The 24,114-nt window shown below is 42.3% G+C and overlaps 1 protein-coding gene across 14 annotated transcripts in view; it reads left to right on the top strand.

The window, feature by feature from the left end:
- Nucleotides 1-24,114, top strand: part of SRPK2 (SRSF protein kinase 2) — a 231,135-nt gene that overhangs the window by 194,538 nt on the left and 12,483 nt on the right. For all 14 annotated transcript variants that reach the window (XM_053926870.2, XM_053926866.2, XM_053926867.1 and 11 more), the window contains 7 exons: nucleotides 183-289; nucleotides 10,606-10,771; nucleotides 12,488-12,513; nucleotides 13,966-14,212; nucleotides 14,830-15,312; nucleotides 20,525-20,625; nucleotides 20,736-20,843. In XM_053926870.2, coding sequence (XP_053782845.1) covers nucleotides 183-289; nucleotides 10,606-10,771; nucleotides 12,488-12,513; nucleotides 13,966-14,212; nucleotides 14,830-15,312; nucleotides 20,525-20,625; nucleotides 20,736-20,843 — 1,238 coding nt within the window. The remainder of the gene's footprint in view (nucleotides 1-182; nucleotides 290-10,605; nucleotides 10,772-12,487; nucleotides 12,514-13,965; nucleotides 14,213-14,829; nucleotides 15,313-20,524; nucleotides 20,626-20,735; nucleotides 20,844-24,114) is intronic.

The following is a 24,114-nucleotide window of genomic DNA, read 5'->3' as shown; positions in this document are numbered from 1 at the left end:
TAACTCATATATGGCACATAATATGCACTGAGTAAATGTTAGATTGTTTTATTTAGATGGGAAATAGTAAATTACCACTTTTGGTATTACTGAAAGGATTGATGTTGCCACAGTGATGCTGCTTTTACTAATTGTATCACTCCAGGAAATGTATCTACAAGTGATCCTTAACCAGGTCTCAGATGTCTGCATGGTCTTCGAAGTGCTTGGCCACCATCTCCTCAAGTGGATCATCAAGTCCAACTATCAAGGCCTTCCAGTACGTTGTGTGAAGAGCATCATCCGACAGGTGAGGTTCACCAGGGCAGCCCTACCCCCAGAACCTAACTGGCTACACTTTTCAACACGAATTTCTGTTTTGTTTTTTTTAAAACACACAAAACAAACAACTACATGTGTACTTTAATATATATAATTTTTGTTTTTAAAACACATACATATATTATAGTACCTGACATTTTGAACTCATTAAATCAGTTTTATATTTAATGATATGGCATTCTATTTTGTAAAGGGAGGAATAAGTAAATATCAGGCACATATTTCTTTGGGCATATTGATCTTTTTAAGGTAGTGATACGGTATAGTGAAATTTTGTTTTATCCAATATCATATTATAAAATGTCCCACTTCATTCCTTAGAAAATAATTCAAAAGAAATAAAAAATGTGTGTTTATTTGCTCTTTCTAGATATTGGAAGACAGTAAATGACAGATAATAAGGAACATTTGTTACATAGGGAGTATTATATTGGATTTCTGTTTTGTTCAGTTGCTTTGACAAAAGGAAATGTTCAGCTGGAGTCCGGTTCAGCAGTGATGCTCTAGCAAATATTTGTAAAATGAAAGTACACATATATGGAAGGTCTCCTTCTACTTAGAATTTATCAGACTCATCTTTCTGTGTAGACTATATCACTGTGTTCCACTCATTGCCCTTACAGCCTAAATGAGGAATGTTGCAGGTAATGTCTTATCCTGGGTTTCCTGTTCTGATACAATAATTAATTACTATGGATATACCCCTTCAGAGTAATGTATAGATCAAGGAGGTTCTTCGGTTTGCTCGAGAAGAGAACTAAGTGGTTTGGAGCTGGTTCTTTTCCCCTAGGTCTGCATCTCAGACTAGATTTGCCTGAGGGTTCCAGACCTGAAATAGAGGCCTTTGTCGAGAATTCTTAAATAGGAAAAGAATCAGGAATGATTCACAATTGTAAATCTTGAAGAAAGGGGCCTAAAAAAGAACCTTCTTAACAATTGTATGTAGTATTTCCATACATATGTATAAGTAGGTTTTAAAACCATTTAATAAAAAATTTGATAAAATTTGTTGAATGAAAGCATCCTAGATCTTTCTTTTGAAATTGTATGAGGGTAACTGTGTTTATTCAGCCTGCGTATTTATCTTTATTTTATCCTTTTATACTGTAAATTGGCAGCTTGTCTTCCAATATTATAGATGTTACTTGAGGAGAGGGGTTGGAGAAAGAGGGACTTTCTACATTGGCTGATTCAGTGAGGTGCTAATGCGTAGCATTCTGTTCAGTGTGTACATGCCTACTGTAGACTACTGGGTAGCTTTTCTTTAATTATATATCTGTTCCCTTTTAGATTTTGGATAGTAGCATTTAATTCATTATTTTAACATGGCTGATATCTCATGTGGTATATCTCATGTAGAAAAACAATACTTTTCCTTTAGAAGATACGTGGTTGGGGGAAAATTGATGTGTTGCTTGGAGTTACTTGATCCTCAAATGCCACTTCAGTATTTGTATTAGTAGCAACTTTGAAAATATCACCTTGAAAACCCTAAGATTATCTTTGATTAAACCCTAAAAATATAAAAAGATTTACATATTGTAATAGAAAGTAAATAATTTTAGAAATACCATCATGCATATATTTTATAAAGGTTCTACTGATATTATTCCCTTGAACCCCTATACTTTCAAAGATGTTTACTGTTGCCCGAGGTGACTAAGTCACCACAGCTCGGGCTCGGCTGTGCAAGAGAGTGAATTAGCGGATGAATCATTGATGTATATCTTGTATTCCAGAATGGGAAACCAAAATCTAGCCTTTCTTAGCTAGTGTTGGGTTGGCCAAAAAAATTTATTTGTTTTTTTCCCCCAAAAGATACTCTAGTAGCCCTTAGTTGTCTTTAACTTCATTCAAAACAATTTTTTTAGATTGTATTGTGACAGCTGTCATATCAGTGTGCATTTTAAAAAAGAACTTATAATGCCCTGGCTGGTGTGGCTCAGTGGATTGAGTGCCGCCCTGCAAACTGAAAGGTTGCCGGTTCGATTCCCAGTCAGGGCACATGCCTGGGTTGCAGGCCAGGTCCCCAGCGGGGGGTCGTGTGAGAAGCAGCCACACATTGATGTTTCTCTCCCTCTTTTTCTCCGTCCGTTCCCCTCTTTCTAAGAATAAATAAATAAGGTCTTTAAAAAATAAAAAGAACATCAAAATTGGTGAATTTTTGTGTAGCCATTTTAATATTGAAGATGGAAGAAAATACGCAACATTTTTGGCATATTGTGCTTTATTTCAAGAAAGGTAAAAATGCAATAGAAATGCAAAAACAAGATTTGTGCAGTGTATGGAGAATGTGTGTAACTGATCGAACATGTCAAAAGTGGTTTGCCAAGTTTTGTGCTGGAGATTTCTCGCTGGATCATGCTCCACAGTTGCATAGAGCAATTGAAGGTGATAGCGATCATATATAGACATTAATTGAGAACAATCAATGTTAATACCACACAGGAGATAGCAAACATATTCAAAATATCCAAATCAATAAAATTATTGGTGAAAATGGAAAATGTGTCTTTTACTTTTTGGAAAAAACCATACAGACTTTTTGGCCAACCCAATAAAATAGTTGTAAACCTAAAAGTGAAATCTTGGAATCTGATGGAACTTTAATGCATACTTGCTGATTGAAGAAGTGATTTAATGAATGTATTATCCTCCTGTGATTCATGTACACTGGTTTGGACACTAAAGGCTCTTGTGCTTTACTGTTCTAGAAAAATTACAAGATGAAATTTTGATTTTATATCGTCTACACTAGTTCTTTCATGCTTTGTGAGTAGAAGTTTTGTTTTAGGGTGAAACCCATCTTTCATTTTATTTAAGAAAAATATTATCATGGAATCTGGATATTTTTCCCTAAACTATTAGCTTTCAAAGTGGTAAGTTATTACATTTCCCAGTTAATTATCTATGCACCTGAGTTTCCCTTCGTTCCCTCTGATTTCAGCCTTTGGGGTTTGTATTTCTGATGCCTGGGTAGTTCTGGGAAGATCCTTTATTACTAGACCTTCACAGTTACGTCCCTTCCTGGAACAAGACATGGTAGGGCCACCTTTCTAATAGTCTTTCCATGTGCCTCCTTTGCCTTCACAGTCAGGTGTAGCTGACCTCGTGCCAGTCTTCCCTATGGCTCTGTCACCTGCTGTGCTCTTCCAGTCACCTGGCCTCTGATCCCTCCCGTGCCGCGTCTTTTACGCTGATGTTCCCTGTATTGCCACCATCCTGGGCTCATAGACTTCTCTGTGCTCTCCTGGGGTTTGGCCCATCTTCTACTTGCCTGTTCCAGTTTAGTCTCTTATCCATTGGCAGCTACCTTTCCAAGTAAAATTGCACTTTAATAATTCATATTCCTCATATATAAACCTCTAGTGCTTTCCCATTGCCTGTTTAAAGCTTAACCTTCTTGACTTTCATATAGCAATATATGGAGTGATAAAGTCCCTTATCACTTTAAAGGACTTTGGCCAGCTTAACCTCCTTAGGCCACAATCTCATCATAAATAAATGAGAATAATAAATGTAATGTCCTTACTAGATTATTAAGGTGTAAAGTGATCCCCCTATTAATAATTGTGAATATTTATTCAGTGCTTACTGTGTGCCATAGTTCTAACTACTTTGCAAATTTTAATTCATTGGATTTTCACAGTGACTGTGAAATAGGTATTTTTACTTCCCTGATTTTATATAAGTGGAACTGAGGCATAGAGGGGTTAAATTACTTGCCCCTAGTCAGGAAGTAACTTAAAGAGTATTAAGTGGTCTAGCAGGAATTCAAACCCAGCTAGTATGGCTTTAAAGTTCATGCTTTTTGCCAAGTAGCATATAATTTGTTTGAATCATACTTGGCCTACGTCCAATAAGAGTGAAAACTGTTCTTCCTTCTTCTGCCATCTGGTGTCAGCTCATATTTTTCCTTACAAACCCTAATTCATTTCTTACATCCTGGCAGGTAAATTTTTGTCCATTAATTAATTTTTTAAATAAGTAATACACATAGCTGTTCTAAAATATATGCCCTTCAGGTATCCAGTTTCCCTCCTGGAGTCAACCAAATAACTCATTTCTTATGAATATGCAAAGGTGTCTCAAGCATTCATAAATACATGCCAATTTACCAGAATTTTTAATCATAGATTTTTGCTAGTTTTCTTTGGTAGGATTATAGAGAGAGTACTCACCTTGCTGTTTTTAGCTCCACATCTTTGATAATTTCTTTTGTCCTAGGCTGCTGAAGATACTGTGCTTTCTTTTCTACCCATGTTTTAGCTAAAGAGTCAACCAAAATACTACTTCTGTGATGAAGGCTTCTCATACTCCCCAGTTAAGAGTGGTGTTTTTCCCTTTTCAGGATGCCTGTGGCCTGCATTTGGTTCTTTCCTAATAATTGCAGGGTCTTACAGGCCAAAGTGTTTCAACCCTGGCACTGTGATGACATTTTGGACGGGATAGTTCTTTTTTTGTAGGGACCTGTTCTATGATTGTAGGGTATTCAACAGCACCTCTGGCCTCTCTCCACTAGATGACTGTATCAGCTGCCACCACCTCAGTTGTGACAGTTAAAAGTGAGTCTGAACTTTATCAGATGTCCTCAGGAAGGCAAGACCTTCTCTCATTGAGAACCCCTGGACGTGCCTTAGCAATAGATTTAATTTCATATTCTAACTTTGGCACTTAACTGTTTCTACTTTGCCTCTGGGAGTCTGCTTCCTCATTTGTATAATCATAATGATAATACATAATTTATGGCTTTATTGTGGAGATTAATTCTGGGGGACTAGTGTGTGGTGAAGCACCCAGCACTGTGACCAGGGCAAGTAGCCATCATGTCTCCCCAGCTGCATCGGGAGCACCTCGGAGTTACAGGTCGTGAGTCGTAGTTTTCACATCTCCGTCGCCTTCTTAAATGAAGGATGAAGCGTGTGTTCCTCTTACTTGGACTTTACAGAATGGTTGACCTGCGACTTGACAGGCTTGTACGTAAATGTTACCACTTGCTTATTTTCTAAAAGTAATGACAAATCAATTACATTTCCAGGGTCCCCTATACACTATTATCAATCCTTTGATCCATTCTCAGCTGTCCTCACTTAGCTGTGGTGACGTGGTGTGCCCAGTCAGAGAATCGCCGTCCTGGTTGCGTGTGGTGACGGTGCTGTGGGCCGTGGTGGCAGCGTGGTGCCTCGCCCCACCTGCCCCCTTCCCACAGGCTCCTGCTGCTTCCCTGGCCTCAGAGTGGAGTTCTGTGGTTGTCTATTTGCCCCACAGCTTTCATTTCTGTTTTTCTTTTGAAGTCATCTTTATTGAGGTCTATTTTATATCTAGCTTTTATTTCTGAAGCTGAAAGAGGAAAAGCAGTGCTTTTGTTGGCAGTACTTGTTATTTGTGGTTCAGTTTTCTTTAAACACCTTTGCTGTTCTTTAAGTGCAGTTTTGACGTTCTTATGTAATTGAAACAGTGGCTGACATCTTACATTTTAAAACTTCATGGTTTAAATCAGAAACCCTGTGAAGAAGTGACTGCTTGCCACTCAGTGAAGGCTGATAAGGGCAAGGCCCTGATTTTGGTGACTTTCTAACTGCTCGTTTTCCCAGTGTTGTTGCAAAGTCACCTGGATTTTTAAATTATTCTTATTTTCTGTTATGATAGTCACTGACATTTGTTATGCTCTTTTAGGCACTCGCTGTTGTAAGTGCTTTTTGTTTGTGTTATGCTGGCTAGTCCTCAGCACAGCCTGACGAGGCCAAGGTGGTGCTGTCTGCACCACACAGAAGGCCTTGCACAGGCAGGATGAAGGCCTCCCAGGTCCCACGGTCCCTGCGTGTGCCAGGGCCAAGTTTGGACTCCTCGTGGTGCAACTTCTGCTTCCGTGCTCTCTTCCGTGAGTGCAAAGTCTACATAGATGGGTTTGGGAGCATTTTCAGTCATAGCATGCATTTGTGAAAAGTGAGCATTTCATGTCTCTGTGGTAAGTGGGTTTTGTTTGTTTTTGCTTTAATAGTAGGGCTGGCAATTAGATTGTTTAAAAGTACAGCCATTCAGTTTTATTTAAGAGGTAATTTATAATTTGTAATATGTGCTGCAATACAAAAGCTAGTGGGACTTTTAAAACACAGTGCTTTTCCAAACCTCCCTCCTGTGGGGCAGTGGACCCTGCAGGCACACCAAGAGCTGTGGCTCTGCCCAGCAGGCTGACTTCCTTGTTGTCACTGAAGGATTTTACCTAAACTTAGTATTTATTTACCATTTTAATTATTCCACTGGTCTTAGTTGTCAGTGAATTCATTATGGTCAAACCAGTGTTGTTGAATTTTAGCTGAGAAGATTAAGTTTAAATTGATAAACATTTATATTCTTGGAATTGTTTGGTGTGGTAGTATATATAATTCTATACTAGAAATCCTGAAAATGTTGGGTTCTCAAGTCACAAATATGGTGAAGTCACTCCCTTTCAATGGAGTTAAGCCTCTTTCCCAACTCATTACTCTGTGCAGCCTAAATGCTGGGCACAGTGGATTTGTGTTCTTTCCTGTCTATATTCAGAAGTAGAGCTGCTGGCTTTTCTCATTAATTTTCACTAGTCAGAAAGAGCAGGGTACGGAGGGCTATTTTAGGACAAGGTGATCAAAGACAGTGTCCACTGAAACTTGGGTCTGAGTAGCTAGTTCTTGTCCTCTCTTATTGTAGCAGCTATTTCCCATACTCCTCCATTCAGTTTAACATTATGTTTGTCAAAACCAGTGTGTATGGTTTGTCTCAGATCTGTCTTACGAGGAAGAGAAATCTAGTGGGAGCTTTAGCTTTTCTAGTAAGAAAGTTTCTGGGCTGCAGAGAGTCCCTTTGGTGTCACCTCCACATCCACCAGCAATTAGTATCCCATGAAGTGCTCTTGCTCAGAGCCAGCTTCCTTTGCCCAGCCGGTTCATCTGGTTGCTGGTGGGGTTCCCTCTGAGCTGCATCAGCAAGGCCTTACCACACAGAATGAGAGGAGGGCCAAATCTCCTCACTGTGTCCTTTGTTAGGGGGGAGGAAGAGAGTCCCCAAGTTGTGACTGGAGTCATAAAATAATTTGGAAAATTGCTCTCGTTATATTTCTGTTTGCAGTTTAGGATTTGGAGGAAGCATCGCTGTGGGCAGGGCATGTGCAGGACCAGGGAGACACATAAAGAGAGAAGTCTCCATATTACTTTCAGCTTACTCCTCCTTTTCTATCTGCAAGGACAGAAGACCTGTTTCCAGCAAACTGTGGTGGAAAAGAGTAGACCTGTGTTGCTAACACCAGCCATAGATGATCTCTGACATGGTTCTTCAGTGTACAGAACAAAACCTTAGAGCCTATCTTGACCAAATCGCTTATTTTACCGCTGAACTTGAAAGAAGGAATTTGCTCTGAGCCATGGCTAGTTAGTTCCTGACCAAGGACTGGGCCTCTCTTGCTCCCAGCCTGAGGCTCTGCATTCACTTCTGCCTGGCTGCGGCCCTGCAGGTCTGACTCCCGTGGAAAGCACTGGCCCGCGCCCCAGGAGGGTGTTAGCTCTCTGAGCGGATGTAGCTCTGTTACTGGCCGGTCTGTGTTTAGATTGGTCTCAGCTTTCATGGCAGCCAAAGGATCTGTGCAGCCTCTGCTGCCTCCTGCTGCCGAAGCCAAGTATGCATGTTTTAGGCAACAGAGAAACACTATGATTTGACAAATAAAGTAAGGCTCCTTTTAACTATTTTTCATAATTTGCAAGAGGAAATCTATGCTTGAGCATGAAGCTTGATTCATTGATTTTTATTTATTTTTTTTGCATCATCATAGTAACTCTGTATAAGTGGTTGTAAGATTGCTCATTGCTGGATTCGGGATTCTGGGCTGCTTTACTGCTTTAAACTTTACTGGCTGATAACAGAAATGACATTTTTAAAAATAAAAGCTTTCTTCTTATAGCTAAAGATTTTTAAAAACAGCATAATAGATAGAATTAAAAGAAATTATGGAATCAGATTATGGAATTTTACTGCCATGGAAGTTATCAAGCAGAACCCATTCATATGAGAGATGGGGCAGATGAGACTGGAGAAGTTTAATAAGTGACTTAGCAGAGTTATAGTTATTTAGGCAATATCAATACTTACTTTAGTTGTGCCACTTATTTTGAGCTTCCTGTAAGATACACCTTCTTTTTGTGTTTTCCACAGATTATTTCTAATAGATATATTCCCTCCATTTTATAGACATGAAAATGGAAGGTCCGATAGCTTAAATACCTTGCCCAATAAATGAATGAGCTTAACAGTGACTTGCGCAGTGAATGAATGATTGAGCAGCAGTTTTGGAACAGTGTGACTCCCAAGGTTGTGTTTTAATGCTACGTCTCTTAATGGTTTTCTTTCCTTTAATGATTTGCATTATCTTAACTTATTTAATTTGTTCCAGTGGTGAAATCTTTTGCTTGTTTTTATAGTCAGATGTTAAAAACTATGCTTACTAAGGAAAGTTTACCCAGTTGAATGCAATGGCAGTATTTTTAAAATCTGGAATCTTAAATTCTTGCTGAGAACACTTTGTTCCTCTGGAGTGCCTCTCTGTCATAAAGAATGCCCATGAACACATTTGGATAGTGAATCACATGAACTCTTACCTGTGCAGCCTCCCACATGGTAAAACAACTTCAGGACTGTGAAAGTCCTAAAATGGAAAGATAAAGGCTACTTGAAGGATGGGATAGTGGTGAAAAGATATTTGAAGAAAAGGGTTGACATTTACTGGTACTGCCTATTCAGAACTCACCCTCATATATATTGTGTTTGCTGTGCCCATGATTCAGATCGGTTTCTTTTTGGCCAATCCCTTTTTTCCCCCTGGCATGAAACGGTAAGCTCTATGATAACACACCGACTATCAGCCCCACGAATAGAGGGAACTTTGTTTATTGCTATGTATCAAACAGATAGTACAGTGTGGGGCTAGACAAGGAGGGAAAAAGATCAGATGAAGGATTTTCATCCTGTTTGAGAAACAGGTCTTTCTTTTTCCATTTTCCTTTTGAAACCTCTGTACCCTCACTTTCTAAGTGCTGTGTTATCTGATCTTCTGCTTCTCTTTCCCCCACTTTTCTTGTCTATTGTGGACAAGACCCCATATGACTTAAAGTGTTTGAATGATATTTATTAAATGTTAATATTTATTGAGCATGTACAATTTCTAATTCATAGGAACATGATCTGTGTTTTTATTTTCTTTATTTTTTTATTGGGATCTGTATTTTCAAAATAATGGTTTATGGAAAGAATTGAAAAAGTTCATCCTGAATGGATATGTAAGTCCAGGAAAACTTTGACTTCCTTTCCTGCAATTTTAAAAATGTATGCACATCATTAGCTATCATGGAAATGCAGATTAATGAGGTACACCCTTCTTACTCACTACAGTCACTGAACTAAAAAAAAAGAACAACTGTTGGCCGTGATGAAGACATCAGGACCCTCATACATGGCTACTGGGAATGTAAAGTGGTATAACCACTGCATAAAACAATTGGGCAGTTCATCAAAGGGCTAAATGGAGAGTTGCCCTGTGACCCGACAATTGCACTTCTAGGTATATGCCCAAGAAAAATAAAAGCATATATCCACACAGAAACTTGTATGCGAATGTTCATGGCAATACTATGTATAATAGTCCAAAAGTGGAAAACCCCAAATGTCCATTCTAGGGAATGGCTAGACACAAGTTGGTATATCCAATGGAACATTACTTGGCAATTAAAAGAAATGATGAAGTATGGATACATCCTACACACGGATGAACCTTGAAAATATTGTACCAGTTACAAAACACCACCTTATATCATTTCATTTATATAAAATGTTCGGAATAAGAGAGAAAGTACATTAGTGGTTGCTCAGGGCTGTGGGGGTTTGGAGGGGATGGAGAGTGACTACCAGTGAGTAGAGTGTTTCTTTTTTTGGTGATAGAAGTGATGGTTGCACATCTAAATACCGTCGAGTAGTACACTTAAAAGGGTGAATTGTATGGTATGTAACATCTCAATAACGTTATTTTAAAAGTGTATATAGAGATACAGAGAGAGATGCATTTGTTTCTCTGAACATAAGTTATCTCCAGAATGATGCGCATTGCTTGCTTGTGGGGAAGAGCTGGGGGTGGGGGGTATTTTTACTAAATATCCTGTTCAGTTAAATGTGGTGCCTTGTGACAGTATTACCTATTTTACAAATAAACGTTGAGTAATAGAGGTATAAATAACTCATCTCCTCTCTTGATTTTACTGTGATCAGGTACTTCAGGGGTTAGATTATCTACACAGTAAGTGCAAGATCATTCATACTGACATAAAGCCGGAGAACATCTTGATGTGTGTGGATGATGCATATGTGAGAAGAATGGCAGCTGAGGCCACTGAGTGGCAGAAAGCCGGAGCTCCTCCTCCTTCTGGGTCTGCAGGTGAGGAAGCCAAGCCAGCTTTGTTTCAGCCTGTCGAGGACATTTGAGAGCCTGCAGAATTGTACATTGAAGGCAGTTGAGGTGAATATGTACATGTTGGGAACTTTTGTAAGAGCCTGATTGATAGAAATAGATAGACTTTTTTCTTGAGAAGGTAGATATCTCAATCAAATTACAAGGGGGATATGAGAAAACCAGAGTTATCTTCTGGAGGGCAGGCTTCCTCTGCTAGGTGAGTGTTACACAAACCCATCTGTACCAGTGCACCAGCTGGCTTTATTGTGAGAGGCTCCGTTCAGTCTCAGTGAATATTTTTTGAAGACTCTTTTCAATGTGGTTACTCATTTCATGATGGGTGATTTACCAGCGCTCTTGCCCACACCAAGCTGAGTGTTCAACAGCTTTTGACCAAAACAACATTTCTAAACCACCCCGCCCTGCCCCCCCAAATTCACCCAATCTTGCCCCAAGCAAAAGTCCTCAAAGGTAACTGTTTTGCTGATATGGAAGAGGTGAAACAAAAAAATGACAGAAACACTAAAAGGCATCAGAATCAACAAGTTCAAAAACTTGTTTTGAGCACTGGAAAAAACGTCTTGATAGGTGTTTTGCATCAAATGGAGAGTACTTTGAAGGTGACTGAAATTTAAACATGTAAGAATAAATACACAATTTCTAATAAATAAACTCTGTTTTTTTAGGGGCCCACCTCGCGAAATTACTTAACTTTGAATTACTTTGTTCTCCCTTAAAAGGTCACTTAAATTCTTACTTGCTGCTTCATCTACATTTGAACATTTTCGTCTGTTGCTCACTTCTCTGCAGAAGAGTAGCAGAGAAGCAGCAGGTTTCGTGTAGCCAACTTGTAGTCATCAGAATTTTTTCTAGCTTCAGATTTGTTAGAATGCTTGCTAGTCTCCAGTTAGAGTAGCTACATCAGTCAGAGTCCACCTGGTAGATTTGGACTCAGCCACAGAAGATCCCAGGGTGGGAAAACACCAAGTGACTTCAGTATTGGCATGTGGAGTTTTATTTCCGATTTTCCCTTACTGTAATGGTGGCAGTGAAGTGTAGACTGTGCTCGCACCCTCTCTTCGAGGCGTGTATGCTAGTGTATTGTCAGGCAGGGGGTGTAGGCTAAAGGCCACAGCCCTGCGACTGGGCTCTTAAGAGATGCAGCACCTCTAAATCTTATTTTCTATCATCAGGGTGTTTTTTTCAGATCATGGAACCCATATAGTCTCTCAAGCTTTTGAGGCTGGTATGGTCTCATCATTTGATTTCTGGAATATTTGCTGCAGAATTTGATTTACTTCAGTTGTACAAACTTGCTAAATAGTTTTCAAACATAGATGTACATCTAATCTAAATTGTTCATTTCATTGTTTATAAAACAAATTTGGTTCAAAGAGTTCACATTTGTGAATTCTTCTCCATTTTCTTAAGTGATCAGTCAGGGCTTTGGGATAACTTTTTGAAATGAATGGTTTTTTAATTTTAGAAAAATAAGAGAAATGGTCTATATTGAACAATTACTGATAGTCATTTCTTTGAGTTGGATTAACATACTTTAAGTCTCTTTGAGTCAGAAGCTCTAGTATTTAACAGTTACAGAAGTTGTATAGCCATTAAAAGACTGTAATTATTTCATTTTACCTACATAAAGATATGTATCAATTTTCCTCTAAACAGTCATTTTGTTTTACTTTGTTTTAGTGAGTACCGCTCCACAGCAGAAACCTGTAAGTACTTACACTTAAAGCAACTATTTATTATTGAATTTTTCAAATTGTAACATAGTCTGTTTCTTTCTATAACAATTTTTCATTGAAGGGTTGTTTGAGGGAATTGTCGGTACTTTTTTTTTGGTCCCTTTTTCTATCACAGATATCCTAGTGTATATTAATGTAAAGGACAAGTATGTTTGCAAGTGATGTGTAACCTTGAATGTATAAGACATACTGTTTTGGTAAGTTGAACTGATCTTTAGTGTTACAAGTAGAGTTGTTCCAAGTTGGATTTACGTTTTCCTTCCATACTTTCCTGGAGTGCTCTTGGCCAAGCCTGGTGAGTTGTGAGATAATAGAGGTAGAGTTTGGAGTGTGATTATTCTGAAAACACTTTACCTTATTTCTCACTGGCTTCCAAGTGACCTGCGTTTCTGAAGCTGTTCTAATCTTTTTCCATCCAGTAGTATATGGAAGAGCATTATCTATGTTTCGATCCTGTGAAAACAGTTAAGCCCAGTCAAATGAAGCAGGCTACTTGGAATTAAATCCTACTGCAACAGACCCAAACCCGGCTTGGTTCCAGAAGAGGATAGAATATCTTGAGTTGATGGGTCACCTACAAATTTTTAGAAGAGTTTTATGAACCAAAATTATTTGAAAGGAAATGTCCAAAAATTCCAAGTGCTGCCACCAGCCCTTAGTTTGGAATGGAAGTCCCTGTACAAGAGGGAGCTGTAATAGTGATGCCCCCGGCCCGACTAGGGCTGTGACACTCCAAGCCATTTTCCACGGTTCTCTGCCAACACCCCCTGCCCCGCGCCTGTAGCAGCTCATTTTGATGATTATTGAGTCTGTGAGAACTGGAGGCTTGCTCTTCCCAAGTCAGATGGCTGTGGTGGTGGCTTTTTTTCCCTTTACTTCATATGCTCATTTCTGATATTCATGCAGTCTTGGCAGTTGATAACAGCTCAGTGTGTGAGACCGAAACACAAACAGTGCTGTTGACCAGCCATGAATAAAATACACGTTTCGGCAGGCGTTTCTTTTTTGGTGCACAGCCGGGTAAGACAGTGAGGAGAGGACGTTGGTACTTTGTATACAGGCAGCAGCATGTAAAACTCTGAGAGGTGCTTCTTGTTTAAAGGGAAGAGTATCCCATCACAGTCAGTTATTCTCAGAGTTTGAATGAAAAAGACTTAATTGGATTTAAGCTCTGTATCCCTGTGGGGGCAGGACCTGGTAGCAGCCCCAGTCCCAATTATTTGATATTACGCTGCTTTCTTTTTTCTGGTTTGACTGTAACTCTAGCTACCAGATGGATCCCATGTCCCAGTGATTTTGATTGAATAAGACCTGAAAAAACAGACTGTATCAGCATTTGCCATGCGGCCTGCACTTAATATTATTGTGTAGTGCTTTAAAAATAAGCAATCTGACCTGTGGTATTTTCTTAACATGTTGTAGATAGGAAAAATTTCAAAAAACAAAAAGAAAAAACTGAAAAAGAAACAGAAAAGGCAGGCTGAGTTACTGGAAAAGCGCCTGCAGGAAATAGAAGAACTGGAGCGCGAAGCTGAAAGGAAAATAATAGAAGAAAATGTCACATCAGCTGTACCTTCCAATGAGCAAGATGATGAGTACCGCCCAGAGGTGAAACTAAAAACCGCAGGACTAGAGGAGGCTGCTGAGGGAGAGACTGCATGTGACGGCGGTCAGTGAGACCCTAAGGAGGGGTGTGGAGAGGGCCCAGGGGCTTCATTAATAGAGAGCTCACCCCCATTCCCACCCCCAGGTCATCACAAAGGTTAACTTGGTGCTGTTGCTTGGGATATGAGGGTGATTCTCTTTTAACTCCTTATTTGGGAATATGGGCAACAGTCTGGTAGTTCATTTGTAAAATGTTTGCCAGAAATATGTTAATATTTCCAAAGTTTTTCAAAAAATGGAAAATATCTGAGAAACTCCATGTCCCTATCATGCTAGTGATTGCCTTTTATTTTGTAATTAAACTTTTACCTAATAGTAATAATGTACCCAGGAAACCTTTTATGAAGATTGTAGAGGAGATGGTAGAAATGGAAATGCAACTACTATAGTCATTTGCCTCCCAAACTTACTTTTTCTAATACGAGTAGGCCAGTTGTTTAATAAGTGAAAAATGAGATTTTGAAAACCTGAGGACATTACCCTGAGAGCCAAGCTGTGTGTGCTGTGTAGCACATATGCTAAGCACGTTCAGAAATACCTCTCGTTGGAGGAGATAAGTGCCTCATGCCGTATGTTAGGGAGAGTAACAGATTCTAATTCTTAACTCATCAACTTTTTAAGGTGAAGCTGAGGATCATGAAGAGAAAGAAGATGCCGAGAAAGAAAATATTGAGAAGGATGAAGACGATGTTGAACAGGAACTTGAGAACATAGATCCTACATGGATTGAATCACCCAAAACCAATGGCCATATTGAGAATGGCCCGTTCCTGCTGGAACAGCAGCTGGATGATGAAGACGATGATGAAGAAGATTGCCCAAATCCCGAGGAATACAACCTTGATGAGCCAAACGCAGAAAGCGATTACACATATAGCAGCTCCTATGAACAATTCAATGGGGAATTGCCAAATGGACGACATAAAATACCTGAGTCACAGTTTCCAGAGTTTTCCACAGCATTGTTCTCTGGGCCCTTAGAACCTGTGGCTTGTGGCTCTGCACCTTCCGAGGGATCCCCACTTACTGAGCATGAGGAGAGCAGTCCGTCCCATGACCGAAGCAGGACGGTTTCAGCCTCCAGCACTGGGGATTTGCCAAAGAGTAAGTGTCCCTCCCCATCAGGTATCTGCTTCCAGTGGCCTGAGTGTCTCACACCTGACAAATGCTGTGAAGGGAATTGGCTAGAAGTGGTAAAGCCCTGTGTGTATGCACAACCCATTTTCATTTGAGTACGTTTGTACTCTTGACTGTGTATGTGAGTAGATCTGCGCCACTTTCTCTTGCCCTCTGCATATCACATCCCATTTCTGAGCATCTCTCATTCTTTCTGTACTTAGTGACACCATACATTTGCAACATCTACCACGCCTAAGAACTTAGCACCTGTAGCTTTCTAGAATGTGTAATTTAGTTTATAATTTGTATTTCCATCTGGTAGTGTAATATTTAGTTTTTGGCTTTTGGTTTGTTTCATTTCTGTTCAAGGAAATACATGCCTGCTCTTTGTCTATATTGAGGAAAAGGTGTCTTTATTTGGATACTTGTTCCTGATTATAGGACTCGGCTATGGAAATTTTAAAAGAAGTGGCAGAGATTTACAGGTGATGATGGCTTACATCAAACCCTTACTTGGGAGCAAATGCCGTGTGACATATTTCTGCCAGTGTCAAGCGCTGGGCATTGGGCTTCTCTTCTGGCCCACACAGGAAACCTCAGAGACCTCCTCTGCTGACAAGAGTGTTTATCACCCATGGGGAGTCTGTTGATGAGCCAGCCCTGCCACTTGCCCAACCAGTTTTGCAGCCCCTTTCATTGCAGCGGGTGGGAGACCTGCGGAGCTGCCTCTGCTACTCATTGGCTATAGGAAATCTTCCTAAAGATACGGGTTTGTTTGTTCGTTTTTTTACTCGAGTAAACATATTCTCATTCCTGTTTACATTTACTGTGAGCAGAACTTTTTGAAGGTACTTACAAGATGCTTTCACCTGGGCTATAGGTTCATCTAAAGAAGAACTTCCCTCTGTGTGTGTCTTTATTCTACACTACCATCACACTGCTTTTGACACTTTTGTTCACCAGGGATAGCGTAGCCTCTTCCTGGTTTATTTTTAAGACATACTAAAGAGCGTCTGCATGCACAAGGCATGTTTGCTCATGCTTCTGTACCTTTGCTTATGCTCTTCCTCCAGCTTGGAATGCTTCCTCCTATTTATCCATTGTCCGTCCCTTTGGCAAACTTTTATCTTTTTGCCAGGCAGCAGCTCAAACACAAGTCCTCCCTATGTTCCCCAGCAACCTGTTCCCCTTCCCCTTCCCCTCTTTTCTTGCTGGTCATACCTTTCTTAACAGTATGGTCATTCATTTCTATTACCTTTCTCTTTACTAGAATGTAAACTCTTTGAAAGTGCTGTGTGTTTTTCTCTCTATATCCTCAGCATCTAACTTGATGCTAAGGTAAACATTTGTTGAGTAATGAACAAACAAATGAGTAATAGCTGGTTATATTCTTCTACTCTTCCCTTTCTCCCACCTTTTTCTATTTACAATCTTACAATTAAGTTTTACTCTCTCCAGCACACATTCCATCCCCAGCACCCTGTCTGTTGTATGAATCAGGGAGAAATAGGAGGTCTGTTTATTTTCACTGATCCCAGTCACTTAGCAAGCAGATGTTTTCTGTATCGTTAAATTCTAGGGACATAGCAGGGACAGGACCTCCTGATCCACTCATTTGTTTGGAGGCACTCAGTTCTGGTTTTCAGCCTGGTGGTTTCATAACCATGGGCAGCCTCTAGCCTGGAAGGGATGTGGCCTGGTGGCTGGTAGATGGCCACTTGGTATTATATGAATATGAGGCAAGAGAAGCAAGCTTTATTTAGAGTATGTGTAGATCCTTGTCATTAAAGCAGAGTATATACATTAGGGAATAGTTGAAGAAAAGACCAGGCCAGAAGATTGAGGAAGAACTTACATACCAGGCTAGAAAAATGTGCACTTTTCCCTGGAGTAATTTGGTAGCCATTGAAGGCTGAGAAGAGGAAGCAAGATTCCTCTTGGATTATTAGCTGGTAGAGCCGTAGACTGGATCCTGGCTCATCACATCTGAAGGACAAAGAGCCTGGAGCAGAGTGGTCTTGTTGGCCTTACCTGCAAGTATGTTGGAATATTTTGAGTCCTTTCACTCAAAATATACCTGATAGTGACCCATGTGACCGTCAGCCGTTGCCTAGGCTGCTGTGACACAGGCTCCCTGCTCATCTCACTTCGACTCCCGCACCCCAGGCTGTTCTCTGTAGAGCAGCCCAGAGAGAGAGCTTTTTAAAGCACATTCTGTTATTCCCTCCCACCCCCATCTCCAATTCCCACTTAGAATAGCACCCAGAGGCGAGCTCCTTAAAGCTTATGAGCTCTATCCAGTCTGTTCTTGGGCAGCTGCGTCTGTTCTCCCCCAACATCCCCTTTGTCTCTTTCCTGTGCTCCTTCTGCACCCACACTGGCTTCTTTCTCAAGTTCCTCCAGAGTACCAGCGCGCTTGTTTGTGCCTCTGTGCGCTTCGTCCTTGCGCTCTCCTCTGCCTGGAGCTTCTCCCTGCCGTGCCTCCCTGTATTCAGGCCTTTCCTCAAGGAACACTTTCTCAGAAAAGGCCTTCCCTGAACACCCTCATCATTATCCATCTCCTTTCTTCGCTTTGTTTTTCTTCAGCATATAGAGCCACCTGACATGGTGTATGAGTCATTGTAATTACTTAATTGCCTGTACTCCCAGCCAATTCATGAGTGTCCTAATTTGGGGTATTTGGGGTGTGGTGAGTGAACCTCTTATGTCTTGTTTACACTGTTCCCAGGGCCAGGACAGCGCCTGGAACAAAGAAGGGACTCAGTGAATATTTGGTGAACGAATGGGTCAGGTTTGGGCATTAAATCTTCTAGTTTTGCTACTTGGGCTTGTGCTGAACCTGCATGTTGAGAGGCTACTCCTGCCTCCCACGTAAGGATGTTTAAACTGTAGAGTATCAGTGCGGGCCTAGGGTAGTGCCTTGCAGATAAGTGAGGGTGGCAGTTTCACCGCTCTGGGTGGTGGCTGCACATGGGACGAACACAGCGTCCGTCACCTAGAGACTGCTTTATCAGAAATGACTTAAGGTCCTCAGCCCTTCCTGAAGTGGAGTCTCCCCACCTCTCTCTTCCCGCTCTCCACTCCCCCCTTAGTGCAAAGGTAATGTTGGTCGGGTTGTGCAGCAGGCACAGTGTCCCTGTGTTTAAATGGGCTCTTTGCACTTGTGGTCAGGTACCCTGGCAGAGGTAGTTATCACACTGACAAAAGAATGTCAGACATGCAAGCAAATTCTCTTCCACCTTCTCTGTGTTCTTATACAATTACATTTTTAAGGTAAATTCCATAGTGCTGTTTGTGAGGTGGGTCACTGTTTACAAACCTGAACCAGGAGGATAACAGCATATCACGAAGGAGAGCATTGGTCCTTCACTGGCCAGTGAGAAGCTTCAGCCTTGGAGGCGGGTGGTCTGGCTGGTTGCAGAGCCCCAGAAGCTGGCCAGCTGAGCAGCCTTGGCTCTCCTGTGTAGGGGTGCGTGTGTGTTGAGGTGAGGGAGGAGTGGAGTGGTCCCTTCCTCTTCCTACCTTTTACTGAGTCTCAAACAGTTGAAGTCATTTGCCAGAGTCTTAAAACTTGTCAGTGTTGAAACTTAGATTTGAATCCAGTTCCATAGTCCTCAAATTTCACTTTCCCACCTACTGATTCTCCTTGATGACATGATGTGAGGATTTATTTAGCCATTTTCCCTGCTGCCCATCTATCCATTGGGTCAGCATTTTTATGTTTCTCCTGGAACTCTCTTCTCAACCCCTTCTCCACATGGTGTATACATTTTGCATCCGTGTGTGGCTGGCTCTTTGGACTTTCCTTCTCATTTCTGAGTTTCCTGTGTTTCTTCTTCTTAGCTCATATCTGGCCTTTGGTGGTGGATCAGTCTTTTTATAAAGAGGGAAGTGGACATAGGGCAGATAGCAAGAAGGTAACATGTGCGCCTGGCCAGCCTGGGTTGATGCACAGCCTGAGGGAGAGGTCTTGAGGGTCAGATGTTAACGAGAGTTCTTTCTGTATCCTCTGGCCCCTCCAGAGGACCTATGTCAGTGCTCTGGGTCCTGAGTGCCTTGTTTACACACCGCCCTGCTAATAGTGAGCACAGCCTGGCCTTCCTGCTTCGTGGGGTGTGAGGAACCAGCCCCCTTCAGTGCTGTGGCGTCACAGCATAGATGTAGCCAAAAGGAAGTTTGGTTCACTTTAGCACTGCCCAGCTTTGAGTGAACAAAAGAGTGTTTAATGTTCTGTGTTGAGCGGACTTTTCTGTTTAGTCTTTGACTGCCACTTCAGAATTCTAACCACAAAGCCATAGGTATATCTCATCTTTTCCCAAAATCTGAGCTTGTAGGTCAGTTTGAGGTCCAATGAAGGTGCTAACTGAACTTCTGGATTTCTTTCTGGGCCTCACTGAGTTATTTCTCTTTGTCTCTTGGCCCCTGGTTAACTGCTTGGTGCAGGCCTGGTCTGAACTTGTCCAGGAAGCTGTTCTTGTCCCGGGAGCCCTGAGACTCAGCCTGGCCCTTGGCCTGCTGCTGACACCCTCTCAGGGCCATCCTGGGGTTGGGAGGGGCCCGCTTATTTGACAGGACCGTCGTGAAGGAGCTCAGAGGTTTGCCCTTAAGAACCAAGCTGTCTCATAAAACCTCTCTTCTGGAGTTTTCCTTGTTCAAAGCTAAACCAGGATTGATTAGTTTAATCTGTGTTTATAAATCGGCCACCATCTAACCCTTGAGGCCAGTCCAAGCAGAGGGAGGGACACGGGTGTGGGTGCTAGATGAACGGTGTGTCTCTTAGGAAGGGATGGCCACCCCAGTCAGCATGCTCTCTGCTGTTACATTCTGTGTAATAACAGACGAGCTGATGTGGTCCTTCAGGGAGTGGGCTCTCATATGGTGAGCAGCTAGGAACATACAGAAAGGAGCAGAGCAGGGCTGACCCAAGGGGTGAAGGAATTGGGGACGAAGTAAAAAGGTCAAGGCAGTGTCTGTGAGGTCTCTGCATAGCCCAGTTTGTTCCCTTCTGTGAAATGTTTTCCAGAGGTGGAGACCACAGACTTTACATTCTGTTTAGTTCAACTTATAGGATTCCAGGCCTAAATAATCACCCCCTCACTTTACTCCAGAAGGAGGCTCTGTGCCCGGCAAATGTTGTGTGCACACGCGCAGGCCGCTTACTCCACGCACTAACCGTCCTGCTGTTTGCTCATGCCAGCAAAAACCCGGGCAGCTGACCTATTGGTGAATCCCCTGGATCCACGGAATGCCGATAAAATTAGAGTTAAAATTGCCGACCTGGGAAATGCTTGTTGGGTGGTAAGTAGAATTTTCTTTCTAAAACATTTTGGTTGTGATCATGTATTAGAAGATACTTTGTTTCCTTTTTAGTGTGTTTCTCTGCAGTAATGCAGTCTGTTCCGTTTCAGCATAAACACTTCACTGAAGATATCCAGACACGGCAGTATAGATCCATAGAGGTTTTAATAGGAGCAGGTTACAGTACACCTGCTGACATTTGGAGCACAGCGTGTATGGTAAGAACGGCCGTGGCCACTTTTTTCCCTGTAAATGCTCATCACTTGAGTGCTCATGATGGGGCGGCCTCACCAGTGTATGCGGTCTGAAGCTTTTCACTGGGAAGACTGTCTGCCATGGAATGGGTGAGGGGAAGGTTGCTGCCGTGGGTATCTCAGGAATTGGAAGAACTCTTCTCAGGCATGTCCTGGGGTTGGTTTGCTTTGGTTTGGTCTTGTCAGAGATGATCTCTTTCCGAGGCCCTGTGCAGGCCACCCATGTCCCTGAGAATCAGACCTCTGAATTCACCCTCTGCTGTGGTAGTAAAATGACTTCGAGTCATGCCTTCTGGTTACCGAAAGCTTGCAGGTTGCACACAGCTTCATCCTTCGCTGATGCTGTGGAGGAAGACGAAACAGCTGTGATTGTCTGAGGCTGAAAGGCCGTAGTCCTTCGTGGTAGCCTCTGACAGACCTGTGTCCTTACTTGAGAGGAAAGGGTTACCCGTCTACCAATGTTTCATCTCTCTTCTTTTATACAGTAAAATCTAGAGAATATTCTGGCTTACTGCTGTGGGCTGTCCATTCACTTTGGAGACACCAGTAGCTGCATATGCTTCTCTGAGTGAGTCTGTCCCGCAGAGCACACAGCGATCTTTGCTCAGGGTGTCAGGATGCTCCTGCCCCAGGTGTCATCCACTGCTCTGCCGACTTCGTGCACCACACACGTTTAGCTGTGCCGAGACTCTCCCCAGGCTCCACCAGTGCATCTTTGTCTCACTTCTTTTGTGTGAGTTGATGAACATGAGTGGTCCTTCATCCACAAGCCCATTTCAGCTTCTCTTTCCTGGCCAGTTCAACACTTTGCTCTTTATGGACTGTGCTTTGTAGTCCTGTGTTGGAAAGGAAGGTGTCTGTGTGTGTCTGTGTTGATAAGGGTGGTGTTTCATGCTTCTCTTATTTCATATTTTTTCCCAAATTCTCTTTTGATGTTAAAATACAAGGGCATGTGTGTAAAGCTTGGCACTTGTCTCATTTTAAAAATGTTGACTAATTAAACATACTGTTATTCAAAGGCCAGTGTAATAACTGATTTTGTTGGATTGTTTGTCCTCTGATGCTAAAGTAAACGCATTATTAATAGTGCTAAAATACTACGAAAAAAGTAGGTATTTTGTGTCTTTCAAGTTAGCATCATCTGAGGCAACAGATATGGCCAAATAGACCTGAAATACTGTGCCTTTCTGTTCCCACATTGCTCTGACAGACAATTTTAAAAATTAAGTTTTTCAGTAAAACTTAGTCCCAAAAATTAAGTCCTTGCTGTGACTGGGTATGGAAAAGAATGTTTAAAAGAATTGGTGGAAATGGGGTGGTTTCTTTTAATGTAGAGACTACTGTGGAGAGGCATTAGAGTCACTCTGCGTGACTCTGGAAGGCGGAGGAACCCGGAGGCTACGGGGCTCTCAGTAGAGAGGGAACACTTTGAACACTGCGAGCTGCGGGGAGGAAATGTCCCACTTCGGGTTGTGGGGAGGTCAAGCCTTACTTACCCCTAGCAACACGGAAGGAGCCATATCAGGGCCGCCCTGAATTAGACTCTGAGAACTTTTTCAATTCTGCTGTCCTGTGCCTCTGATTTGGGGTGTTTAATTTTGGTGATATAACCAGAAAAATAGGACAAGATCTCCGATGTAGTAGGATAGTGGAGGAGCTGTCAGTACAGTGTTCACCAGAGCGTCTGTCCTGCCTTCCGTTAGATGAGAACCTGCCCCGACCCCCCCAGTCTCCGGTCCTGCTGACTCCTGCCGCTTCTGTGAACGCAGCATGAATGTCGGTGACTCCTAAGGAAACGCATTCACTGTCTCCTTTTACCAGCTCTCCACCCCGCCCCCACCTTCCCAGGAGATTAAACATAAGCTCCTTCAGTGCTTCTGGGGCTGCCTATGGAGGGTTATGTAACTTCGTGATTCCAAACCGGAAGAAAGCCTAGCACCCTTTCGGTGTTGCGCCTGCGTCAGGTCGTGCAGAGACTGCAGGGCAGCGCCCTGCTCCCCAGGAAGTGCCTCCAGTACGGCCAGAGCAGAGCTCTTACCCTTGGGGAGGAACCAGTGAGGCAGAGTAGCTGTGGGAGAGAGCAGGTGTTGAATCTTTTTTCCTTTTCTTAAGCTTCGGAGCCCCTCCAGACTTAGTGTGGATGATGTAATAATTCTGTGTGGGTGGTGGTGGTGGCTCCTCTGCATCTGTGTGTCGGAGGCCCTGAGTAGGTGTCTTTGCAGATTCCGTGGTGAGCCCGAGTCAGGGCCATCTAAACAAGAAAAGCCCGTCTGACAGATGTCACAAAACTTCTTTAGCACTGGTCACATTACTAAGAGGTGACCTTATTTATTCAGAATGGGGCACTTCAGCATGGGAGGGCTTTTCAAGAAAGGGATCTCCCCAGAATCTGAGAGCAGAGGTTGGTGCAACAGAAGGCCCTCGAGGGCATCAGGCCAAGTACAGAGGGAAGAATCCCAAGTTTGTTCCCGATTATTAAAAATAAATATTAATTATATTAATTATCAGGGTTGCAGTGGGAGCGACTGGCTGAGTGGAAGGAGGCCCTCTTTCGGTTTCAGAGCTGCCAGCACAAAAGGAGGTTGCAGAGAGCAGAGGCCGAGGTTTGCATGGTCATGTGCGTTTGCCGCCTTGTGCGTTTGTCAGGGGAATCTCCCCACTCTGCAGAGACCCAGAACTGCGTAACATGATGGGAGCCTTCATCCTGTTCTCTTCCTTTCTCTTTTCGACCATTTCATTGATAGGCTCCTTTGACTTAAGAATCTCCTTGGAAATATGTGGGTGCTAATCAAAATGGTCATCTTTCAAAGAACACTCAGCTGACATATCTTAGTGTTAGACTGTATGAAATATATACAGCTAGACTGGAATATTTTTGAAAGTTAATTAGAACAATGAGCAAGCACTCCGGAAGGGTTATAGAGCAGCTGGCCTTCTCTTTGGAGCATCTGCCATGCAGCTCCTTGGGTCTTTCCCCATTAAGATTTCACCTTTCCTCTTGTATGGTGTTAAATCAATTGGGTCCTACACGAGGAAGACTCTTCCGGCCATTCAGTGTGTAATCCAATTGTTCCCCTTGGATTTGTAGCCAAATGTGAGGTTTTTTACCCTGACCTGGTGTTGGCCCAGTGACTTTATTGCTTAGTAGGCAGAGAGGGCAGGCCCCAGGTGAGAACCTTCTTAGGCACTGCAGCACTGGGGCAACACCTTACCCTGTGCTGAGACTTGACATGTC

The sequence above is a fragment of the Desmodus rotundus genome, chromosome 6 (assembly GCF_022682495.2).
Source record: "Desmodus rotundus isolate HL8 chromosome 6, HLdesRot8A.1, whole genome shotgun sequence".
Lineage (NCBI taxonomy): Eukaryota > Metazoa > Chordata > Mammalia > Chiroptera > Phyllostomidae > Desmodus > Desmodus rotundus.
Note: the sequence above shows the minus strand (reverse complement) of the source record. Positions and strands in the feature narration are given on the sequence as shown.